Genomic DNA, 13,202 nt, shown 5'->3' with positions numbered 1-13,202 from the left:
TTGGTAAAATGTTAGGGATGAAGACGAGGCTTTCCCCATATTTTTATTATCACATATAAAGAGTGTTCCTCTTCAACCACCCATCGATCTCTTTTATCATATGCAATTACAAAGTGGCAGCCATGAAGTTTCTGGCTCCAATCAGTCAGCTATTACATGCTAGATTTAGTACACATAATGTTGTCTTAAGACTAATACAACCATTCATGGTAAAAGCTGTAGCCACAAGCATGTCAGTGTAATATCGGGCTACATGACACAGCGCCAATCCATCAACCTTCCTCAGAAGGAACTAGGCAACTGAAATTTTGGGAGTTTTCTAATGTTTATAAGGGTCTTGAAACTCTTATTGGAATTGGATAAAGGAAAGGAAAATCATTATTAAACACTTTCAATATCTTCCTTTCCCTTGTTCTTTTCCAATATTTGAATATTGGTGGGATGAAAAAAAGAAAAAAACTAAGTGCCAGACTACATAGAAACTAAAATCCAGGAAGCTTGAGCCTGCAATAATCCTTGTGCTTCCATCCTTGTTACTTAGATATACCTTGCGATCACTCTACGAGGCAGTGCATTTTAATGCTTGCCAACCATGTCTAGAATGCTCAAGTCCACGTCACTGAAGCAACTAAGCCCAAAGAATTCATCTCCAAGATCCTTACAGTCTAAAAACCATGTAGAGTTACTATCCTCTGACGAAGAATTAGATACCCCAAATTCACTGTAATCTTCTCTCGTGGCTTGGAAGTCCCAAGATGAGTCATCAAGAAATGCATCTGACCATATGAAACTCATTGATGGATCATAGTCATTATTAGGTTCTGACGACCCTACGCATTCATCCACTGAGGAATTTTCTGTCGGTGTAGTCGTAGTGCTTGAATTATCAGTACGAGAGGAGGCGTGGGCGCAAATTTTGGGAAGAATCTGCTGATTATCAGCATTAATAATGGGTTGATCATAATTAGTGTGAGAAGATACTGTGCTTTCTTGTGGGCTCACTTGTCTACTGAGAGACCCATGTGTAACAGGATCGATGCCCATCTTAATAAGCTTTTTCTTAATGTGAGTATTCCAATGATTCTTGATCTCATTATCTGTTCTTCCCGGCAATCTTGCAGCGATTTTGGACCACCTAAAGCAAATGAAAAGAGTCAGCAAAAAGATAAGGAGCTTTCATACTATTTAATCTCAACTTTCATAATATTGGTATGGGCTGAATATTAGTTAATAGAATTGAGTGGAAATCTTTTATTTATGATTAAAATGTTAGTTAATTCACGCACTTTGTGCACTCATAAAGTTGAAGATTTAAATTGTGTGTCACCACTTCGAAACCCTAATTTTCTATAGGCCAAGACGATTCTAGGCATTACAAGAAGCAAAAGGAATGTCCATTGGATCAAACCAAATTGCAGACGATGACGTCTACTCCTCAACTTATCACATCCCATGTTGATGTTTCATGTCGAGTGTGAGCAAAGATCAGAATCCTTGGCATGTGATGATGCAAGATGAATACTCTAAAAAGTAACTCTGCCTAGGCCTTTCTTCTTAAAATAAATTAATAAATTGTGTTAAATACCTAATCATTATATACTTAGTATACTTGTTTAATAATAGCTTGCATCATAAATAAAAAAGAAAAAGAAAAAGTTAAAAACCTTTATTATTATTATTATTATTGTAGTTGTGTGAAGCCTCCCTTGTATTACCATGTGGGTTTGATATTGCGGTAAAAACTATTTTTATAAAAGTATTTTCCAATTAAAAACACATTAAAATTACATATATATTTTTTATTTTTTATTTAATTTTATATTAGTATCAAAACCATCAAAAATCACTTAAAAACATTAATTTGATGTTATTTTCTTAGATTGTATCTTGCCATGAACACCAAGTTTAAATTTTGATGGTCTTTAAACTTGTGATTTCATCTTGGTGTATATATATAGAAAAAACATCAAAATTAAGTCATTTTAATCATGTGAATTGTAAAATGAAGGGGAAAAAAACAAGAAGCATGGTGTAAAAAAGAAGTTAAACATGCTTGGTTGGACACAATATTTAAACTAATTAAAATGATGAAAACTATGACAACTATAATAGAGAGAGAGTTTTGATGTTGAAATTTCTTATGTAGATGCAGAAAATGATCCTCCCCGAGCATGCTCCACTGACCATGAAAAGTTAATGGTAATGGAAAGGTAACAAAAAAGGAGACATGAAGCATATAGCAATGAAATGACTTGATGATAGCTAGCTAGCTAGATAATATATAGTTACCTATTGCCAAGGCGGGCATGGAGATCAATGACAAGTTTTTCCTCATCCTCGTTAAGAAGGCCTCTCTTCAAGTCTGGCCGGAGGTAATTAGTCCAGCGAAGACGGCAGCTCTTGCCACATCGGCGGAGTCCGGCGAGCTTTGGTACAGCACGCCAACAACATTGGCCGTGTGAGAGAATAAAACTGACCAACTTCTTGTCTTCCTCAGCTGTCCAAGGCCCCTTCTTCACACCAAGTTTGTCGCAACAAGGTTGTCTACCCATCACTATAGTTCAAGTCACTAGTTGCTATATGATCACTTCCAAAAAAATTTTACTCCTGGAGAGCCAAGCTCCACGCACCACCTTTATATACTAGTGATTTCTCTTGCTTCAGGGCAAATCAAAATGCTAATTTGGAGTTGAACATGTCCACACGCTTGTTTTTTGTATGTGAGTCACACTTACTTTGTATGAAAGTCAACTAACTTCATTTTTTATGAACATTCAATACTTATGTAACATGATATTAACTTAAGTTGACTCGGTATAAAATTAAAATTGTGAGTTAATTAGATTAATTGATTTTAAAAAATTTAACAAACTTATTTTATTTTTAATTTTTTAAAATAAATCAAGCAAAGTTTCGATTGAGATGTAAATTAATTTATCAAATTGATCTAATTAATTATGAGTTGATTTTTTTACATCCAATCCCCGATCCAAGTTAAATGATGGGTTAATTGGATTCTAAGTCACCTATTGAACCGAGTTGAACATAAATATGACATAGCAAATTACTAATAGTTATATCATGTCAAAGACATGGAAGACATTTTAAATAATGAGTTTGATTTTTTTAATGACCACATTTTTCTCGACTTACAGAATCTTTTCTTTTAATAGAAGACTAATATGAGTCACAAATCTAATCTAATTATCACCTAGAAACAATTTACTAGTAAAATATATAGTTTTTAATTATTATATAGTGGTTATTTCTTCATTGTCGAAAATGAAGTGTAAACACTAGTACATTCAGAAGTGGGTCAAAACAAAAATTTGAAAGATGAATATTTTATGTTCTTAGTGAGGAGAACAGAAAAATATTATTGGATAGAGCTTTTTGCGTGAAGTTACATCCTATCAAGCACATAAAAATCAATCTATTGTTTATTTTTTCTAGTATGACTAACGAGGATTTGACCTTCATAATCAAAACCATGTCATCAATCATGAAGGAAAAAATATTTTTTTTAAAAATGAAATATCACATAGTTTTATATTAAGCATCCTAAAGCTCGTTTTTCAAGATTTTATGAAGATAAGTTAAAAAAAAAATAGACTATTGTATTTAATACATGCATCATTATCTTCATTATTATTTTTATTATTATTAAGAAATTTTTTATAAACTCTTGTATATCTAGATTAAATTCATCTTTTTTAATTCATTTTAAAATATATTATTTATACTAAAATATTAGAATTCATAACCATTCAACTCTTCATGATTGTTATCAAATTGAAAAAAAAAAGGTTATAAAATTTGATATTAAAAGGAAAAACATATCCTTCTAATTTATCACATCAGTATTATATAGTGGCATCAATTATAAAATAGTTATATCAAATGCGTGTTTAATCTTGTTTGTTTAAAAATTTATTAAAATTATTTTTATTTTTGTTATCAATACATTAAAATTATTAAAAAATATTAAAATATTATTAATTTAATATATATATTTTTTAATGCAAACCCATTTTAAACATAAAAGGTGTCTTAATACATGGTGGTCCAAATTATGTTGTGAGCAAGTCCACCGAATTCTAGATTAACCTATGGAGTGTACAAGATCTGTCCAGGATAATTTATTCCAAGTCAAGAACTAGATCCACACACGAAACCGGGTTTAATAAATATGTGCAACCTTACCTTAGATATGGGAAAGATCAGCATTTGATTATAGCGTGAGACTCACTTGCCTGATAAATGCATGGAGGGTGGAAGATAATGGACCCACCATAAGTTTTATGAAAGGAGCCCGAGACCTAAAACTTGATATGCTCCCATGGTTTAGCTCCAATGGTAGTAGGGTCCATGATTGTGATGGGACACAACTAGATGGGCCAATAGGAAGTCGACACATTGGCATTCAAGTTTTTGCCTTTCCCATTTTCTTACACCATCTCTCAACGTCCTTATTTCTGATTTGAGCATTGCATCATCCCTGTCGTCATCGCAATTCAACAGAGCTGTATCCCCATGGCACAATGTGTACTCGACAAGTAATAGCACCAACCCATGGTTGTCAAATGACAGCAACAGCGCAAGCACAACTTGCCCATGGCTACCAAATGACAGCAACGCCACAAGCACGTTTTGCTCGCGGTTGTGAGGTTGGGACTTGGGAGGGCCGGCTTCAAGTTTTCCGGCACCGAACAGGATCGGAATCCTGTTAAAGGGGGGACAATACTACACCGCTGCTGGTACAAGACTATATGAATTTACGTACTGTGTACTGTGTAGTGAAAGATACCAAGATGGGGTTTTCCAACCTTAAAAACTAGTGCTTGAATTCATGATAAAAAATGGAATTCTTCCATTTCAAGGAATATGCATTTATTTGAAATATAACGTTGTAGTTAGCTTACTTGAAACCATTGACAAAATACAATACTCAAACTTCTATCAAATTCAACATCATAAATTGAATTAAGAAATAACGCTTGAAATTACAGGCATGAACTCCATCTTATAGAATATTGTACACGAATATTCAACATCAAAAGCAAGTTTACTTGTTGTTTCTATCTTTTGGTAACTATAAATTTTGCTCAACACCTTTAACTCTGATAACCATCTAGTATTTTTTTTTTTTCATTTTGAGAAATCCCCATAAAAAAAAAAAGAATTTCATTAAAATTAAGAATGCTTTTGTGAAAATGTTGATTTTGGTCTTCTCCAAGCTAAGTCTCCGAACAAGTCATCTCCGCGTCATGAATTTTATTTGTGTCTCCTTTTAATAGACGTTGATCTAACCAACCAAACTCTTATAATAAAGTTTCACATGCTATGTGTACAGCTTTTATATTGTCCTAAATAAGCCCCACTTATTTATTGCGTGATGTTGCCAATATTTATGTTTATTTAAAAACCGTTTGGAAATGTGATCAAACCCGTGTTTCCAAAAAAATTAAAAAAAATTGTTGAAAATTATTTTTTTATGTTTTTAGATCGTTTTGATGTGTTAATCTCAAAAATAATTTTTATAAAATAAAAGGCATCATTTTAATATATTTCTAAATAAAAAACACTTTGAACCACAACTATAATTTCATATAAGTTTATGATAAGCTAATGTACTTTGACGCAGGGTATATCCAAAGCTAGAACTAGAGTTTTTAAAGCTTTAAAAATTACAATCTTAAACTTTATAAAATACTAAACTGAAAAAGTTTTGAATAATTAATTTTAAAATTGTTATAAGAACTAAGAAATATTTTTTTATTGAAAGTTACATGGTTAATAGAATTGAAGTGGCATTAAGATTTTTAAACTAAATTAAAAAGTAAAATAAAGAGAAATGTTGAGCATCATATTTTGGTCTAATTTGTACATATACCTGATTTCAGTTGGTCGCTTAGCTTATAAGAAATAATGCTTTTAATAGTTAAACTTCTATGAAATTCAATGATCGGACAGAAAATTATTCTCTTTTTTTTTATTATTATTTATGCATCAAATAGCTCCATTGATGTGTTCATACTATTTCTTGAACTTGGGTTTTTAATACACATCATTTAATCTATCTAATGAGTCAATGTGATCATTAATTAGACAGCTAAAATCAAAATAACTATTTATTATATTATTATTTCACAAAAAAAAAAAATCTTATAATTATGCGAGCTAGAAACGAGGGATCTATATATATATATAAGTGTTTTTTTTTTAGAGTTTAAGAATATGCATGATCAAGGTGTGTACATGTATGAACATGCTTACCATTTATTTCTAAAGAGTGCCAACGAGAAGAGAGAAATTATAATTAATGGTCTGGTGGATATGATCTTAATATATGCTAGAGATAAAGAAATAGCTGAGCAGATGCCATCCACCATATATAATTGATAAATGAACTTCGTATGTCTTATGTTATTTATCAAGATCGATGTGCATTAATTGTTCAAAACCTAGCTACTCATAAATTAAAACATTGTTAGGCAACGTTGCCGTTGCTGCTGCAGATTCCTGGCAAGAATTCGCTCTGGTTCTTGGTTTTTCCCCATGTTTTTTAATCAATACCAAGAGAAGCTGAACATGATCATACCAAATCTTAAGATTCCATTGAACAGATGTTTTCTTAATTCTCACCTCCTATATCCCCCATGGGTTATTTTAAATATTTAATCTTAGTGATTAATGATGTAATGTTAGGGTATTGAAATCGTCACAAATTAAAGAAACTAACTATCCATTACAACGAACAAAAGCAAAGATTAAAAAAAAAAAAAAATTATTATCCTTTCAATTTGTGGAAGCTCACACATATGCAATCAAGGTTTCATGGGATGTCTCGGCTGGTTGAACTGTGGAAGAAATAAAAAGTAGAGTTGTCGTGTCCTTTGAGTGCTATGTTGGCAACACCTTTAAAATTTTCTCCATGCAATCCATAATTTCTTGTATGGGCTGAGGTTAGCCTCCCTCGTGATAAAATGTTGTGGACCCACTGCTAGGGATAATAAATTTTAATGCTGAATCAAGGGAAAAAGATGTTGAACCAACCAACCAAAAAAAAAAAAGAAAAGGGTAAAGAAAAAGGTCTCAATGATTAACCTTGGAATAATTGGTAAAATGTGTAGTTTTTTATATTTTTTTTGGCTCAAATGAATTTGAATTGATTGATTGTGTGATCAAAAGTGGTTGATTCTTTTTTGACTTTGTGATTTGGTTAGGATTGGATGGTTAAATCAACTAATGGAATGTCTAATATAAGTTCAGCAATCTTACTTCATTATGACGATTAAATAGCTTGAGTTGTAAAGATAGATAGACAATAATGGTATAGGAAATTCCACGTTCCATTTGAGCCAGTTTATAGAGTTGAGTGACGTCCATAAGTTTTGTAAAATATGTATTTTGATCTTGAATTTTAAAAATTATTTAATTTTAATATTTTTTCAGTTTAATTTTAATATAAAAATTTATTATTTTTTTATTTTTTAGCTCTGGAAGAAAGAGACAAGAAGGTCGTCTGATTCTAGTAATAATAAAAAAAAGTGTCATTGACACCGATTTAAACTACAAAAATAATAATATTTATGTCAAATAATTTTATTTGATAATGAAAATACATATTAAATGTTTTTTACCTTTAAATTTTATGAAAAACATATTTAGGCTCGGAATAATTTTTTTGTTTCGGGTTGATTTTAGTTTCTTAGGTTTTACAAGATTATAGATAAATTTGTTATGGTTTCTATGACATTTCATAAATGTTTTAGATCAAAATTATATTTAAAAATATATTTTTGAATTAAAAAAAAAAACTTAAACCTGATTTTTAAAAGTAGATGGCATGTTGCAAACAAGAAAATTTAAGTGTCAGTTGAATGAGTTTACCAAGATTTGACTTTTTTAAAAGATTTTTTTTTTAAATAATGTATCTTAATTAAAAAACAGAGATAATATTTTTATAAATTTATCTAGATTAATTCATCTATCCTGTATGACTCTATACTTTTATTAAGCTAAGTTTAACAACTATAATTAAAACGGTACGTACCATATTACAAGTCCTTGTATTATCTGTAACTTGTAATTGGATGAACTTGTAGGTTGGGTTTAATACTTATAGGCTTGATATCACCGATATTGGGCCTCCAATGGTAAATTGGCAAAGCAGCCCAGTCTTCCTTAAGGCCTTAACCAGTAAAATGGGCGAAGGAGCAGTACGGACATGGGGAATTTAGCAGCATAAATTTGCTCAACAAATTCTCATGTCTGACCTTTGAGAATTGAGAGTCCAATCCACAAGGAGCCTTATGGACTTCTGGGTGTCATTGAACACCCATTGGCCATTGGGGCTTGGGCCTATTACAGACAGCCAGCCTGAGGGAAAACGCTCTCCCTAAAAAAAAATATTAATTTAAAGTTATAAAAAAAATTAATTATTTTTTTAAAAAATATTTTTAAAATACAAAAGTCCGGCTGAATGATTCAAGAGCTGTTGTGTGAGACTAATAATAAACCTATGCTACGTGTACGGCATTCTTACAGATCGGTGGATGATTCTCTATCCGTGAGCCTCCTCAAAAAATCTTGGCCAGATATTTAATGAAATCAGAGGGTTTCGGTATCAAATTTCAATCCATTTCTTTTTAATTAATGCAGGTCAGTCCATCTTTCAAAACGGCAGGTGGGATTTATTGCTGACCTTTTCTGAAATTAAAGAATTAATCATTGTATCACTCTTTCATGTTTTTTTTTCATAATTTCGTTTAATTCAAAACATTATATATTCCTCTAAGGACAATTTATTTAAATTATTCGGTGAGGAATTTGAACCAGACGCTCCAATTAATCAGACTCATTCCAAGTGCCAAATTCAATTAGCTTGCTTAATTAGACCAGTTTGCCATGGGTTACTTGTACACGATTAGCTCATTTTTATTATTATTAATATATTATTATTAGAATCCTAGTAAGCTTATATCGTAACTTGGAACCAATCACAAGTTGCCAGACCGAAAACCCCGCGATCAGTCTGTCCTTGCCTCGAGCAATAACAATTGCGCGTTACTTATTCGACGATATACCGCAATGAAACCATACAAAAACGCTTCAACCAGAGCTAGAGATTGAAGGAAACAAAGAGACATGTGGCGGCGCGTGACTTCACTTTCTCCAGTGATCTCCACCTCAAAACCAGCCTCACTTGATCAGGTGCCAAACCCACTTCTTGAATTGACAAAAAAGATATCATCTTTATAAATCTAGCAATACTCATTTCTGTCTCGTTTTGTTTTGTCTTGTCTTGCTCTCTGCTTTCTTTGTTGGGTTTCTTACAGGCAGCTTCTGGCTTCAAGATATGGAGATCGTCATTTAGTACAGAGACACCCACTTTGGTATTGCTCTCCTATCTTGTTTGGTTTCCTTGTAGTAACTGAGCTAATGATACGTCAGATTTTTAGGCAGTTTGTGTTTACATAAATTGTGAAAGATTTTTTTAACTTGTGATTATCCTTGTCTAATAATGTATGGGCAATTTTGTCAATTGCTATTGTTTATCTACAGTGTTTGATTTGTTCATGACTTTATGTTGGGAATAATTTGCTTCCTAATTGTTGCTTATTCGCATGCTGAAGGTAAAAGATGGAACTACTTCGTTCAAAGAGAGAAACCCATTTATTACTTTTGTCCTAGGTAGGTAATTAAGAATCTTGCATTTATAATACTTATTAATAATTTGTTTGTGCGCGCGCGCACGTGTCTGTTTTTTTACTTTGCCCTTTTTGTTAATTAGTTGTTGGTGAATTGTTCGTATCTGATTTCCTCCCTTTCTTCTAATAGTCATGCATGATAATTAAATTAATTCCTTAACTTTCAGGTGGTCCTGGTAGTGGAAAAGGCACACAATGCCAAAAGATTGTTGAAACATTTGGATTCAAACATCTGAGTGCAGGAGAGTTGTTAAGGAGAGAAATAGATTCTAACAGTGAACATTGGTAATAATTCTAAGTGAAACAGAGTTTTTGAGAATCCTTTATTAGCTCATTCTGAAATTAAATACATTTCCACTGATGAAGGAAATCAAATTTCCAGGTCCCAGATGCTTAACACAATTAAAGAAGGCAGGATTGTTCCTTCAGAAGTGACTGTCAGACTGATCCAGCAAGAGATGGAATCAAGTGACAGCAATAAATTTCTCATTGATGGTTTCCCACGAACTGAGGAGAATCGAATAGCATTTGAACAATTAGTGAGTTTCCTCTTTTTTTTCACAACTTTCATGAAAGATGTAGTTTCTCATCCTGATGTTTGCACTGATATTCAAAGGATCTGGTTAGTTTTCCTATCAATTTGATTATGATCTCCAGTTATGTTAAAGCTCACCAGGTAGAGTAATGGTTTAGCAGACAATCATATAAATGTTAAAGGAAACTGAGCAGTGTGATAATGAAAGGAAAACAGTGGAGAAATCAAACTGATGGGAATTTGAAGCTTGATTTGGTCAATGGATGATTTTCATGGAGTCAAATGATTTTTGTGCTGGCTGTGGAGCGTATAATCATGTTGGTATTGATGCAGATTGGGCTTGAACCAAATGTTGTGCTTTTCTTTGACTGTCCTGAAGAAGAGATGGTAAAACGAGTGCTAAACCGCAATCAGGTGCATATACGTTATATAGTTTTTCCCCATTCAAATATTCAAGAGCAATTGTTGAAGTATATTGTTTCATTGCAGGGCCGAGTTGATGACAACATAGATACAGTCAAGAAACGTCTTAAAGTGTTTGAAATCCTAAATCTTCCTGTTATTGACTACTACTCCAAGAGAGGGAAACTTCGTAAGGTAAGTATCTGGAAACTTAACTACCTTATAACTCGGTGTCTATAACTATCTTGTTTCTATCCTTCAAGCTTGCATTTCTGTTAGATTCTTTATGCATATTTGTTATGATTTATGTTAAATAGCAGTTCACTTCTGTTTCCGGTTACATATGAAGTAAATGAACTCTGAGACTTATAGTGGTAAATATAAATGTGTGCAGATCAATGCAGTGGGAACAGAAGATGAGATTTTTGAAAAAGTCCGCCCTATTTTTTCTGCTTGTGGTATGATGTCTCATTATTTCGCATTTTAACATGCCTTGCCATTCCTTGATCACTTTCAAATCCTATCTGCTCTATATTAATGGCCACATTTATATTAGCTTTCTCAATGTTGACTGGAATATAGGATTACTTTGAATCTGATTTTTACTGGAGGAAACACTGCAAGTCTTTTGCTCCACACTTTTAAACACTAATATGAGATATTAGGTTATCAATTCCTCTATGCTTTTGATTCTAACACAGATTCTGTGAAGCTGAAAAGGTATCTAAAAACCTCAAGGCATTTACGTCCATGGAAAATTCTGCCTATCCTGTATGTTAGTCAAAGCATTAGTGTATGTCAATGATGGAGTTAATCTTTCTGCAGCTGGAAAATGAACTGAAAATTGTCAGTCAAGGCTGAGCATCAAAAGGTTCCAGTATTTAGTTGGACTTGCAACCTTTTGGACTGCAAATGACTCTTAAGTAAGTTGGCAAACCTCAGTTTTCTCAAAGGAGTGAAATTATCAGCTAAAGGATTATGTAAACTCCACAGTGACAAACATTTCTCAGCCTCGAGGATTAAGCTTCTTTTCAGTGCTAGTGGTTTTACGGGTGCGTGTACATTGTTCAAGGTGCAAGAAACCCTTGAAGCCAACATGTTTCAATAAGTGGAATAAAGAGGGTGCAGGTAAACTCCAATATTTGAATGATCAACGGAAAACAAAATCAGCTTTATACAAAGTTGTATGCTTCTAGATGCTCTCTTTTCTTATGTTAAAGTTTCGGAATGGAATGTTCCAAATTATATGACTTATTTTTCACAGCTAATGAGTAGAAAGGCATCTAGTATTTTACTTCAGACTTCTTTTATGTTATTTAATTGTGGTTGAATGTAAGATGTATCGTTTTATTGCCAAAAAAAAAAAAAATCATCCTAGGGGAATCCATGGGGGTTGAATCAAGGGAAGCGCATTGCAATTTGTGTAACAAGTGCCAAAACATGAGAAGGTGCTGCGTTATTTGCATTGATTACTCGCTGCATGTTTTGTTAAGAGAAAAGGAAGGTACTTTTCTCCTCCACTGCCGGATTTAATGGCAAATCTACTGGGGCACTGGATGAGTATTTTTAGTTTGATTTGGTTTTTATTTAAAAAAATAATCAAATTATTTTTTTAAAAAAAAATTAAAATTGAAATTGAAATTGAATTGAAATCAGGTTTGATTTGATTAATTAAAAAAAAAAAAAAAAAAAACTGGTTAAATCTTCATCAGCAACACCACAATAAAAATTAAAAGGGGAAGCCTCTGCTGGAAGGTCTTCGAGATAGTGTGTGCAAAACCTCCTTAGTATTGGGCCTCTTGTTTTTCATCTCATGCTGCAACGAAACCATCCAATCTTCGATGGTGAACATTTGATTATCTCTAAAATCTCAACGTTCCTTTCCCTTCAAGCTAGATCTCCTCCTGGAATTGCATCAAGATTTCATGGTATATTATCTGAATTCTGATTGCTATTTATAATAACACCATGTTTTTTATTTTTATTTAAACTGTTTCAGTTGGTTTATTCAGCTATAACCTTTTAAAATCAAAACCGACTGAACTGAATTATTTTTTAATTTTTCTATCCGGTTCTTTTTTTTTTATTATTATTCGGTTTTATTAATTTTTTAATTTTTTTGCCTATCTTTATAAACAAGTCCTACAGCTGACCAGTCAACCCCATCTCCCGAAACCGTGTTCATTCTGCTCCTACAAGGCATGTAACCTAACAGAGCAAAAACTAAACCAGAAACAGAAACGATTCCTCCCAAAACCAACATAGGACTACCTTTCCTTTTCCAAAATCATCCGCTCCACACTCAAATTCTCATCAACCAAAAACTCTCTCTACAAATCTACTCATCATTATAAGAAACAAGTCAAAATCAGAATTGTTGAAATCAGAAAGGAAGAAGTGGTCCATCAAATGAAGCAGTGGTCCAATGATTGGAAACTCAATGTTGAGATCAAGGGTAAATTCTCCATTTGAAAGCTAAGGAATTCAATAATTGTCTAATTATCACGCACAAATGCAGCACAATCACTAAGAGAAAAAAAACAGTTAACAGG

General features: G+C 32.6%; 2 protein-coding genes across 6 annotated transcripts; one reads left to right on the top strand and one right to left on the bottom strand.

The window, feature by feature from the left end:
- On the bottom strand, positions 1 to 2,621 carry LOC118056338 (MYB-like transcription factor ODO1). Its single transcript, XM_035068516.2, has 2 exons — positions 2,290 to 2,621; positions 1 to 1,135 (listed from the first exon to the last, which is right to left on the bottom strand). Exons 1-2 carry the CDS (start codon positions 2,550 to 2,552, stop codon positions 577 to 579), a joined length of 822 nt encoding a protein of 273 aa, XP_034924407.1. The 5' UTR covers positions 2,553 to 2,621; the 3' UTR covers positions 1 to 576.
- Positions 2,622 to 8,665: 6,044 nt separating this feature from the next.
- LOC118056337 (UMP-CMP kinase) lies at positions 8,666 to 11,949 on the top strand. 5 transcript variants are annotated; one of them, XR_004688793.2, is made up of 10 exons: positions 8,674 to 9,216; positions 9,342 to 9,398; positions 9,639 to 9,696; positions 9,881 to 9,998; positions 10,096 to 10,252; positions 10,582 to 10,662; positions 10,738 to 10,845; positions 11,045 to 11,108; positions 11,476 to 11,573; positions 11,644 to 11,949. XR_004688793.2 is itself a non-coding variant. In XM_035068515.2 (9 exons), exons 1-9 carry the CDS (start codon positions 9,151 to 9,153, stop codon positions 11,484 to 11,486), a joined length of 720 nt encoding a protein of 239 aa, XP_034924406.1. In that variant the 5' UTR covers positions 8,677 to 9,150; the 3' UTR covers positions 11,487 to 11,949. The 5 variants fall into 5 exon arrangements, 4 of the variants coding, with proteins under 4 accessions (XP_034924405.1, XP_034924406.1, XP_073260857.1 ...); XM_035068515.2 differs by having other exon boundaries at positions 8,677 to 9,216; positions 11,476 to 11,949; XM_035068514.2 differs by lacking the exons at positions 11,476 to 11,573; positions 11,644 to 11,949 and having other exon boundaries at positions 8,666 to 9,216; positions 11,045 to 11,467.
- The last annotated feature ends 1,253 nt before the right edge of the window (positions 11,950 to 13,202 follow it).

The sequence above is a fragment of the Populus alba genome, chromosome 15 (genome assembly GCF_005239225.2).
Source record: "Populus alba chromosome 15, ASM523922v2, whole genome shotgun sequence".
NCBI lineage: Eukaryota > Viridiplantae > Streptophyta > Magnoliopsida > Malpighiales > Salicaceae > Populus > Populus alba.
Note: the sequence above shows the minus strand (reverse complement) of the source record. Positions and strands in the feature narration are given on the sequence as shown.

Excerpts from the sequence above, each read along its gene's own strand:
- LOC118056338 (XM_035068516.2), bottom strand. The coding sequence starts at position 2,552 with ATGGGTAGACAACCTTGTTGCGACAAACTTGGTGTGAAGAAGGGGCCT. Across the intron at positions 1,136-2,289 it reads CATGCCCGCCTTGGCAATAG|GTGGTCCAAAATCGCTGCAA; the intron begins GTAACTATATAT and ends CATTTGCTTTAG.
- LOC118056337 (XM_035068514.2), top strand. The coding sequence starts at position 9,151 with ATGTGGCGGCGCGTGACTTCACTTTCTCCAGTGATCTCCACCTCAAAA. Across the intron at positions 10,253-10,581 it reads GAATAGCATTTGAACAATTA|ATTGGGCTTGAACCAAATGT; the intron begins GTGAGTTTCCTC and ends GTATTGATGCAG. Across the intron at positions 10,663-10,737 it reads GAGTGCTAAACCGCAATCAG|GGCCGAGTTGATGACAACAT; the intron begins GTGCATATACGT and ends GTTTCATTGCAG.